Source organism: Patiria miniata, unplaced genomic scaffold (assembly GCF_015706575.1).
Source record: "Patiria miniata isolate m_02_andy unplaced genomic scaffold, ASM1570657v1 HiC_scaffold_16, whole genome shotgun sequence".
Classification (NCBI taxonomy): Eukaryota; Metazoa; Echinodermata; class Asteroidea; order Valvatida; family Asterinidae; genus Patiria; species Patiria miniata.
In genome coordinates, this window is record NW_024037054.1 from 2,565,020 (window position 1) to 2,577,244 (window position 12,225).

Below are 12,225 nucleotides of genomic sequence, written 5' to 3' on the forward strand. Positions count from 1 at the left end.
TTAGTTGTTCCTCGATCTCTTCTGCTTTTTTGGTAATGGATGGAAATTCAGCTCTTCGTATGCTCCGACCGTGTCGAAGAAGACGGCTATCTTTGGTTCACTGGACTTTTGGCAAATATTTGCACAGCAGGAAACTGTTATTTTCATGCAAAATGCAGTTTTAACTGGAGAATCATTCTGTCGGTATCTCTGCTCAACAGGTCCGCATTGCGTCAAACATGGTGCGTCTAGGCGTGAAACAAGACAGGATCGTCATTCTTACCCAATATCGCCTCCAGAGGGCGCAGATCAAAGACAGGCTGAAGAAAGCCAACATGAAAGACATCCTCGTCAGCACTGTCAAAACCAGTCAAGGTAATCTAACATTGCTTCACCGTTCTATGGCGTGCGGCGTTTCAATGTTAACTTGCATGTCATACCTTTTAACCAATAGGCCTATAGTTCAAACAATATGAATGATACATTCGGACTCTAATTTGATGAATGTATTCAAAGTCTACAGAGCGAAGTGATTATCTTGCGTCACATTAATGCATTCTTATATGACTGGATTTGACCTGACTCTGTTATTGGTCAAGTGGTCCAGGAAAGTGACCGAGAGAAGTGTCATTTCAATCCGGAAAAATGTCAAGTCAAATCCGATTTGTGTGGGACCTGACCCGGGACTTTTAATATAGTGCTAGAGTATACTAGCCCGTATACTATTTATCATATTCAATGTGTACTCCGGTTGGTTGTTTTTCCCTGTTACAGGTAAGGAGTGGGACTACGTGATTCTGTCTACAGTCAGGTCACTTCCACGGGTAGAAATTGACGAGAAAGCATCCACAGCCTGGAAGATACGCAACCTGGGATTTATCACAGATGAGAATCAGATCAATGTCGCCATCACCCGGCCAAAAATGGGATTGATCATTCTAGGTAAGTTGGATTTTACAGGACTGCGATCTTATATTATCAGAGACAGGTTATCTAAATATGTTGAATTAGCTGGATCGGGTATTGATTTGGATATTGGTATTTTGACTTTTTATGTGTTACAATTTTGAAAACGTCTGGGGTCAGATTCAACCTGAAATCTGGGTCACATTTGACTTCACACGCCTTTCTTGATCAAAATTTTGTGGCATACAAAGAACCCTTTTCTTAGTTATCTTGGCGTGAAAAAGACACTTTCCCCGGATCAAATGGCTCGGAAGAATGACTCATTTGACCACGAATTATTTCAGGTCAAATCTGACCCTGACCCGGATCGAGTCTGACCCGGGACTTGAATGAATGTACAGCTTGCCCAACATGTCAGACATTTCAGAGGTAGTTAAACATACAAAGTATGAAGGCCACAATAAAAACTCATATCATTTCTTGGGGAAAAATGTTTCAGCAAACGGTTGGCTGTACACTCTTAAAAGTCCTAGGTTAGATTCGACCCTAATCCGGGTCAGATTTTCCGGACCTAAATAATACTTCTCTGAGTCAATTTCTGTGTCATTTGACCCAGAGAGGCTTTTAGGCCTATATGAAAATTATCATCTTGACCCAGAAGAGTGTCAAATCTGACCGGAACCCTGAAGTGTGCATGGGAACAACCGCCTACAAAATGTCCACTACTGTGATGCGTTATCGAGAATATATCTTCTAATAAGGAATCTTGTAAATGTGTGTTTTCATTTCAAGGCAACAAGTACTTACTTAGTGTTCACCGCACATGGAAGCTTCTACTGGCCCATTACGAAGAGAAGGGAGCTTTGGTGAACGCAAAGGACTTCCTACCTTAGACTGTGAACGGGAACAGCTAAAACGTTGCAACAGCAAATAAAACGTTGACAGACATTGTTATTACTTTCCTGCATTAGATTAAAAAATATATCGGTATTAATGAGATGGGCAAGTGTGGTTTCTTATGAAAAACATAACATGTGTTTAATCTGTATCTACACTTATAGTTACAATGTGCCTTTGCCGATTGGGAGTCATTTTCTTAAAAGATGTAGTCTTAAATGATGTAGCAAAACCAATCCAACGATCTTACTTCATATAACAGATGCATATGGTGTACAAATAGTTGATAGGGTAATGATGAAGGTTTGGTAAAGACCAATTAATGGTAATGTATCGTTCAGAATAAATGTCAATTTAATCATTCCAAAATCGGACCTCAAGTCAAATCTGAAGCCTGCAGATCAAAAGTAACAGGGGATAATAATCACAGGGACGCCTTTGTCACATTTCGTTTAAATATAGCTTGTCACCTGACTTGAGACTGTGTGACATGTGACTGACTTTGGATGCTTATAAAGCCGAGTTTATATTCCTCGGCCGTTTGAAAATTGTCCCTCTGACCTTCGGGTGCATAGATGTACTCTATTGACCTCATTACTATAGTCAATATGTACGCGTATAATATTTACATCATTTTGAACCTTGCGAGTCAGGACGTCTTTCAGGAAATGTTTCATCTTCTACTGTAAATGTCAGATATAGGCCAAAGACATATATGTTTGTAGCGAAATTGTTTTTAATTTCGTTTTTTTTCCTTCAAATAATTAAAAAAATCAAAAGAAAGGGGAGTCTTCGCTCGTCCCCACGCCCTGTCTAAGGAAGCCCCTAATACCGCCAATCCATTTCACACACACAAAAAAAACTCATGCAGGACATATAGTAGTCGCAAAGCATTGTGGGAAAGTCTAGTACAATGTATGTGCGTTACATTGATCTCCATTAGAAAGTCTTTCTAATGGAGATCAATCGTGCATTCCCTGCGCACGGGTTATGCGCATGCGGAAGTGCTGACCCCGGATCACCCGCTAAACAAATGTATCAAATGAAAGCTCAAAGAAACTGCAGATCGCAAGCCTTGAATAGGGGTCAAGGTACGAGCGATAGACGCACCTTGTAAAACACGCTTGCACTTTGGATACAAAACACTATATTATTATATATCATATGAAAATATATTTATTAAAGTTTATATTGTATTAGTCAAATATTTTTTCCTTTATACACCTTACTGCACATTCTACTATAAAATAATATAATTGTAGCATTATTATAAATAATTTTCGATTCAGAATTCTATATCAACAATCGACTGTATCATTATGATACAAATTTTACAGTTTTTATTTGTATGTGCCAAATACTTAAATACTATCATGAGGAATCACATTCCAATTGTCTTAACCGTACATCATTTTGCTTTGGAATTACGACATGTTTAAATTATTAATTAGTTATCGTTATTTATCCTAAAATTTTAATAATATAAAAGACTGTGCCGTCACTGAGTGACAGCACTTTCCTAGTTGATCGAGAAGTATAAGATGGATCTAAAAGTGTGGCTAGACGTCAAGTGAATCCATCTTAGTGGGCAAGGTTAGAGCTGAGGTAGGCTATTATCACATGAACTGAAATATAATCTCAGTATAGTATTGTGTTAATTGAAATCAAGTCCATACAACTCGCTAATTGACGAGTTGTGATTATTCAGTTGTAATTATTAATGATATCTGTTTTATGCGAATTCCTTAATAATATGCATCAATGCTTTCCATAATTAACAGCCTCCTGTGTTATTAAATAAACATCAAATAAAACAGATGTAATATATTGATCTTAAAGATAGGCCTGCTGAACTACAGGTCAGTCGAATGAAAATGTTTCAAGAAAGTGTGAACAAGGCAATTTTTTTACGTTTTCTATTACAAAGTCGTACAAATATTTGTATTACTATTACACCATGTGTACAAATTAATTAATTCTATCAAAATAATATATATAGACTTCAGGTGATGGTATTATATCCGTTGTCGGTTTCATTGTTTGTGTCAGTTACAAGATTTGGAAAGGGTCCGTAAGCGTGACAATGGCCCCCGTTTAACACCATCTCTCTCCATGAACAGGGGTGGTATAGGCCTACGCAATTTTGTAAAGGCCGGGACTAATTACTTTACTACTCATATCTCCGGACATCGGAGATATGACATTTCAAACAAAAGTTTGTTGGAAAATGAAAATCCTGTTGGAAAATTTGTTGCTGCAGTAAAACCTCAATATATTTTTTGCTAAGCGGAGCTATTGGCTTGGCAAGGGGGAGGGGGGGGGGGGGTCTAACGCACCGGGGGCCTCGTTGAAATTACAGCGGATAGGACTCTTTAGGTTTTTATGTATGGTGTTTTTACATGATTTTACAGGTTTAGTATATCAGGAATGATTAAATAAAAGGTTAAAATATGTTAAGGACATCTCAGTTTTTGAACTTTTGAACTCCGGTGATTCAAAGAACTATTTGATTTAAAATGATACCATGCATTCCAGATGACAGTTTTGTAACTTTGATGTATATTTTCACGTATTACTCTCATTATCCACGGAAGTATATAACGTACATGTATTTAGAAATGATATACATGTATTACGAATAATAGAAGGAAAAATATATACAATGTATACCTTATTATTTAGAGCTTAATTTACGAAACTGCTTTCTCAACCTTGAGTGACAGAATTATCACAGTCAGATTTACTAAAATATTTAATTGCCGAAACAATGAGTTATTTGTAGGTGTTTTTGTGCAGGCAAAAATATTAAAAACAATGGAAAAGAATTGCCCTAAAAGATGCATTACTAATGGTCTGTACATCTATGACTGTGCTCTCATTTCTAAACGTTAGCCATATAAATATGGCCCAGGATATACGTTGTGAAGAAAAGGGGACTGCAGTGCTTATTGACAATAAATTAGATATAACGAACGAAACACAGCAAAGAAAGTATGCCTCAGTGTGCAGCTCCAATGCCATAGTAAAGATCCGTCAAGCTCGTGCTACACATAATTATTGTTAATTTGAAGCTAACATTTAGAACATGAATATATACATGTGTATCGACCAAACGATATCCGTAATCAGAGCTTTGTTATAAATGCTTTAACTTGAAATAAAAGAAACTTGTTGGCAACCAATGTGTATAGCCTAGGTCGGTAATCGTTCTTCGTTTACATTTAATTTTTGTGTATATAGATTGCACAAGTCATAATATGGAAAGCGTTGTACGACTTTCACTGAGGCCTGTAGCTGTGTACTTTCTCTTCCAGTCTAATTATTCGGCATGGCGAGGGGTTTACTTGTCTCCCTTGGAATAGAGAAGGCGCGGGGGGAATTAAAAAGAATGAAAAATAAAATGTATCTCAGAAAAAAAGTTAGTTTAAACCGATACTATAAGGCCAAAAAAATAAATAAGTCGGTCTCTGGTCAGCGCGCGCGTCGATTTTAATCATGCGCGTCGATCTTTTTTTTGTCCAAAATGTTCCGCGGTAGCTCCAACAGCGCCCTGTATTTCCGCAACTCCTCATTTTTTTTTTACCAAGAGAGCACCAAGGAATGGGAAATTGCACCAAGGCAAATGATCGAAAGCACCAAGGCAAATTATGGAGGACACCAATGTACATGAGGATACCAAAAAAAGCAAAATAGTACCCACCTTGTCTGTACAATCCAAGCTTGAAGAAAAAAAAAAAAACCAAAAAAAAAAAAAAAAGCCAGGTGGCCGCGTCAATTCCGGAACTTTGGTCTGACCAGAGACCGTATATTTTTTTTTTTTGGCCTAAGCGTTATTTTTTTTGTATTTTTGAATAATTGAAACTTCTGGAAAGGGGCCCGCTGCTTTGTACACAACATAATTTATATGAACACATCTTCAAAAGCACCCCAAGCATCAAATGATGCCCGTCTCTTACCCCCCCCCCCCGGAAACACACACACAAACACACTCACCCATCCTAGGTTTGTTTTTCTCTTTCGGGCCGGTAAGTGCTTTGCGCCCCCCCCCCCCCGGAAAATATATTGTACCCCTATATCGAAGCTGTAGATTCCAGTTTAATATCACGGGTCGTTCGCTTCATGCATGAGCATGATCAAATCGTTCATAATGATAAGCAAAAGTTGTCCCCTAGTTTGAATATTAAAAGCCCAAGACAGGGGTTCTGGGATAATATGACGACAGGCACAAAGCCCTGGTTTCACAACTTGCACTAGGCCTAATGACCGGCCACTCGATCTCAGTCATTGTTCGGACCACATGCATTGTGCATTGTTCACTTTACAGATCAGCATATGCGTAGCTAGCGCGAGGGGGGGGGGAGGGGGTATTTACCTCCCAAATATTTTGTCAAGACTGCCTTTTTCATTCAAATGCCTTTATTCACCAGCGCTTACCCCTCAATATTTGTAAAGAGTGCCCCTTTTTTCTGAACAAGTGCCTTTTTTATTTTTAAATCGTGCTCTTTTTGTGTGCCATCGGCCGTTATGGGGTTGCCTTTTTTTAAATTTTCGCGCATGTATCGGATTTGAACAGCGCCCCCATCGACGGACCAGCCCCCCCCCCCCCCATTTGATTTTACGGAGGCCTTGTTTACCCCCCCCCCCCTCCCAACTAAACATGACCTTGTTGGGCCTTTATATCCGGTTCGTTAGTGTGACATCAGTTTAGTTTAAACCACGCCCACTGGCCATTAGCATCGGAACCATTGGAACCGGAAGTCAACGCAACTCGAGTGTTTATCAAATGGGCGTCACTACTCAGCGGTACGCGCGCGTGGATGACGTTTTTACTAACGAACAGGATACCTATGCCTTTCATTTTAACTCAAGTTCATTTTTAAATGGCGGCAGGCACATCCTGCATAATGCATCATAAATAACCGTATATTCTTCACGATCTAAAAATATACTTCGGGAAAGATAAAACAGACTCTTTGGCAGATACATGTTTGGACACGTTTTAGTAACAGATTGAGATTTTATTATCATGGTTTATTCTAGACCTCGACCTAAATTACAAGAATTGCTAATGTTCATATTGAAAATATAATGAATGTACCATGCACTGTCCGGTCAGTTTGTTCAGGAAAATCAATATCAAGGCTCAATGCAATCGAACTGGCATTAACCATTGGCATCACTGGCGCTTTCTGAAAAAGTCTTCCACTAAAAATTAAAAAATGGAAAACAAAATCGTCAAGCCTGTTTGCATCATTTACATTATCAAATATTTGGCTCAACAATCTAATACTAATAACTATAACTATTACATCGTAATTCCAAGGCAAAATGTTGTACGTTTAAGACAATTGGAATATGATTCATCTTGATCATCTCATTCATAATAAAGATATGCAATTTAAGTATTTGGCACATACACATAAACAATTCAAAAATGTCAGTTTATATAAAGATACATTCGATTATTGATATACAATTCCGAGTTGAAAAATATTTCATAAAAATGCTGAGAAATTAAATATTTGTAATAGAATATGCAATAAAGTGTAAACAGGAAAATATATTTGGCTAATGATAAATTTTAATATATATATATATATATATTTCATATGATATATAATGATGTACCCAGACCCCTATCCAAGGCTTGTGACCTCCAGTTTATTTGAGCTTTCATTGGATACATTTGTTTAGCGGGTGGCCCGGGGTCAGCACTTCCGCATGCGCATAGCCCGTGCGCATGGAATGCACCATTGATTTCCATTAGAAAGACTTTCTAATGGAGATCAATGCAAAACATGTACATTACACATGTACTTGACTTTCCCACAATGCTTTGCGACTACTCTTTGTCCTGCATGTGTTTTTTTTTCTGTGAAAAAGATTAACAGATAGGGGCTTCCTAGGACAGGGCGAGGGGACGAACGGAGGATCGATCTTTCTATCGATTTTTGAAAAAAAAACGAACTTAAAAACAATATCTCTAAAAACATATATGTATCAATTATGCCTATACATCAAATATTTACTGAAGGAGATGAAATATTTTCTGAAAGAAACCCTGACTCGAAATGTTCAAGATGATGCAAATATTACGCACACATACTGATTATGGTAATGAGGTCAATATTGTACATCTATGCACCCGAAGGTCAAGAGGGCTATATTTTCAACAGCAGACGACCAAGGGATATAGTCTCGACCTGATAAGCCCATCCAAAGTCAATCACGTGTCACACAGTCTCAAGTCAGGTGACAAGCTATATTTAAACGCAATGTGACAAAAGCATCCCTGTGATTGTTCACCTTCTCTTACTTGTGACCTGCAGACTTCAGATTTGACTTTGGATAAATCCGATTTTGGAATGATTTAGTTGCCATTTATTCGGAATGATACATTACCATTAATTGGTCTTTACCCAACTATTACCATTACCCTACCAACTATTTGTACATTATATGCATCTGTTATATGAAGAACGATGGTTGGATTGGTTTTGCTACATCATTTAAGACTACATCTTTTAAGATTCGCACTTCTCAAAAAAATACTCCCAATCGGCAAATGCACACTATAACTATAAGTGTGGATACAGATTAAACACATTTTATGTTTTTCATAAGAAACCACACTTGCCCATCTCATTAATACCGATATATATTTTTTTAATCTAATGCAGGAAAGTAATAACAATGGCTATCAACGCTTTATTTAGTGTAGCAGCGTTTTAGCTGTTCCCGTTCACAGTCTAAGGTAGGAAGTCCTTTGCGTTCACCAAAGCTCCCTTCTCTTTGTAATGGGCCAGTAGATCCTTCCATGTGCGGTGAACACTAAGTAAGTACTTGTTGCCTTGAAGTGAAAACACACACATTTACAAGATTCCTTATTAGAAGATACATTCTCGACACGAATCAGGGTCAGATTTGACCTGACACCATTCCGGGTCAAAATGACATTTCTCTGAGTCACTTTTCCGAGCCATTTCTCGCGAGCCATTTGACCTGGAAAAGTGTCTTTTTACACACACACACACAAAAGTTATCATTTAAATTAAGAAAAGTGTCCTTTGTTTACAACAAAATTGTCATTTTGACCCCCAAAAAGTATGAATTAAAATCTAACCCAGATTTCAGGTTGATTCTGACACAAGACGTTTTCAAAATTGTAACATACCAAAAGATATATCAAGAAAAAATCAACATACCGCGTCAAAGTTAATACCCAGTCCAGCTAATTTAACATATTTAGATAAACTATCTCATATAATAAAAGATCGCAGTCCTGCAAGAACTCCAACTTACCTAGAATGATCAATCCCATTTTTGGCCGGGTGATGGCGACATTTATCTGATTCTCATCTGTGATAAATCCCAGGTTGCGTTTCTTCCAGGCTGTGGATGCTTTCTCGTCAATCTCGACCCGTGGAAGTGACCTGACCGTAGACAGAATCACGTAGTCCCACTCCTTACCTATAACAGGGACAATCAACCAACCAGAGCACACATTGAACATGATAAATAGTATACACTACTAAAAGTCCCGGGTCAAGTTAGACCCAGATCCAGATTTGACTTGACATTTTCTAGGTCAAAATGACACTTCTCTAAGTCACTTTCCAGGGCCACTTGAACAATAACAGTGTCAGGTCATATCCAACCTGGAATTCTGGGTCGAACCTGTCTAGTGAGTTTAAAGAGTGTATGTCGGGGCACGAGTCTCGAACTTCAACTAAGAGTAGCAACCATTACCATCCACACTTCACCGAGGTTTAAAGGGGAAAACTTAAATTAAAAAAATGTACATTCCATTCCTTTTTAAGATTTTCTAGAGCACGGCCAAACAAAAGTTAAAATCAGTCGTATAAGAATGCATGAATTTGACTACATCTATCAAATTATAACATCTATCGGAATATAGCATTCTTTAGTCATATTGTTTGACCTATATTGGTTAAAAATATGGAATGCAAAGTTAAAATCTAATCCCGATATAGCGAAACATCCAAGGAAATCTCAATTCTACTAGTAATCTTTCTCTTTCTGATGGAAACGGATCGTTTTGCAATCTGACCTCAGCGACCGAAAACAAAAAAGAGATATTTCTACATAATATCTCCCGTGTTTCTCAATTTTTAAGCGTATGTAGTACAGATATCCCTATTCGTAGATTCTATTAAAAATACAAAAATCTTTATTTTGGAAATAAATGGAAACGCAGCCTGCCATAAAAAGTGAAGCAATATGTTAGATTACCTTGACTGGTTATGACAGTGCTGACGAGGATGTCTTTCATGTTGGCTTCCTTCAGCCTTTCTTCGATCTGCGCCCTCTGGAGGCGATATTGGGTAAGAATGACGATCCTGTCTTGTTTCACGCCTAGACGAACCATGTTTGACGCAATGCGGAGCTGTTGAGCAGATATACCGGTGGAATAAATTTCAAGTGAAGAGTTACTTTGAGACAAAAATGCATTTCACATGAAAATGACAGTTTCCTGCTATGCAGATTTTTGCCAAAAGGCCGGTGAACCAAGGATAGCCGTCTTATTTGACCCGGTTGGAGCATACGAAGAGCTGAATTTCCATCCAACAATAGACAAAACAGAAGAGATATGGTAATAACGTTTACGCAATCTAAACGTGCGGTCCCGGTCGTACTGGCCAGGATTCTGGGTCCTATTTGACCCGATACTTTCTAGTCTCAAAATGACAATTTTGTGGGTCCAAACGACACTTTCGAAATGATACAGAGAGGTGTCATTTTGAACTGGAAATTGTCATTTGACATTGAAAAGTATCATGTAAAAAAGTCCCGGATTATTTTACTTGAACCTTTTGGAGTGCGTATATAAACAGAAGAAATAAACACTCTTTGGCTACTTCGTACTCATTTCAGCACGAAGCCCTTACGTACCACGTGAGTGACCTCTTGAGGGTTAGCCCGGGACTGTTCCCCACCCTCCTCGGTCCTGACACTTTGCTTATCCTCGCTTCCAATGTGATGACAAAACACAAGGGGGTTGCCCCGCCCACCGGGCCAGGTCTTATTCAGCTGCTGGGTTTGCCGTCTCACAATGTCTGCCGTAACCAGCTTCCCTTTGTAAAACACCTCTGATGGAAAGGCACATATTGATTCGTGCTGGAAAGAAAAGTGAAATGCTCCTGTGAAGTGATGGTAAAGTCAATCTCTACAGCGTGCCCCAATAAACATTTGTGCTGATTTGCTTAAAAGGTGGTTATACTAGCTTATCAAATGTTATATTATTTTAAAGCCAATGTTCTTGTTTGTAATTGGTGAAAATATCAAGGAAATCCATCATGCAAACCAGACATACCGTTAATTTTGAAAGGCTATATTATTTTCCTCCTGCCCTAGTTAAGCTTAGGCCAATACATTTCAGCTGTCAAAGAAGATTGAATGTTCATTGTCCTTCAAAATCTTTGTCAAAGACTCAAAACCTATATAGGCATTCCAAATGATATTAGATTTGATTATACATATAATGTTATGTACCCAAAATGTTATCTACGAACACCCTTATCCAAATGCAGCATAAAGGCCATGCAATATTTCAAGCACTGCGTAACACATACCAATAACCCAATAATTGTTATATGCAAGCAAATACTAAGTGTAGAATTCACATTGTGCACGTCAAAATATACATATATAGCCTTACCAAATCGAAGATATCTCTTGTTTGCATCGTTGGATTTTACTTTTTCACCAATTACAAACAAGACCATGGGCTAAAAAATGCTATAAAATTTGATAAGCTGTAGTTTGACCAACTTTTGAGAAAATCAGCGATTTCTATGATTATACACAATGTTCATCGGGACACACAGTACACATCTTCTCCATCCCTCCTCCTAAGATACATCGCAGTAATATCTAACGAGCATAACTTGAAAATTCCAACGACATTTGAGTATTATTGCCAAGTTGTTAAAAAGCATTGAAATGAACACCAAGGGAAGTTTCCTGTTTACGTCATTGTAACACAAGTACACTGTCATTATTTCTGTGGGGAACTGAAATATATGGGCTGGAAGTAAGTCAAGCCGCTTTGGCCACACCACAGCTGTGCGTAGTTGCGTAAACAAAATGTAGTCCATTATTAGGGGAACTGGGTTAACTTAACTATTTGGTTACTTTCTAATTAGAAGTAAGTTAAGGTTACATATTCTGGATGGGATCTGTCATTTAGATCCATTTCCGTGTATCTAGCAATGAAGGCACTAGTACTGTGGAGACACTGTGATAGGGCACGCGTTGTCATTCCTTTTTCTGCTTTCACGGCAAACCGGCCAGTCAAGCTCCGTAGAAATACATCAAAAAAGTCTCTTCTTTCAGCCAAACAATCGTGGTCTGGTGGACATCACTTATTGAGAGGATAATTTATCACTTGCTGATTGGTGAGTGACACTTTCCTTGACATTT

At 38.2% G+C, this 12,225-nt stretch overlaps 2 protein-coding genes across 2 annotated transcripts in view; one reads left to right on the top strand and one right to left on the bottom strand.

Annotated features, from left to right (window-relative positions):
- Nucleotides 1-218: 218 nt before the first annotated feature.
- On the top strand, nt 219-1,913 carry LOC119723187 (helicase with zinc finger domain 2-like). The gene is made up of 3 exons (XM_038193746.1): nt 219-354; nt 754-921; nt 1,678-1,913. Exons 1-3 carry the CDS (start codon nt 219-221, stop codon nt 1,776-1,778), a joined length of 405 nt encoding a protein of 134 aa, XP_038049674.1. The 3' UTR covers nt 1,779-1,913.
- A 5,490-nt stretch (nt 1,914-7,403) lies between these two features.
- LOC119723188 (helicase with zinc finger domain 2-like) overlaps nt 7,404-12,225 on the bottom strand; it is a 35,556-nt gene continuing 30,734 nt past the window's right edge. The window contains exons 31-34 of the mRNA XM_038193748.1: nt 10,696-10,920; nt 10,036-10,189; nt 9,085-9,252; nt 7,404-8,632 (exon numbers count right to left, since the gene is read on the bottom strand). Of these exons, the coding sequence (XP_038049676.1) occupies nt 8,532-8,632; nt 9,085-9,252; nt 10,036-10,189; nt 10,696-10,920 (648 nt within the window). The 3' untranslated portion in view covers nt 7,404-8,531. The remainder of the gene's footprint in view (nt 8,633-9,084; nt 9,253-10,035; nt 10,190-10,695; nt 10,921-12,225) is intronic.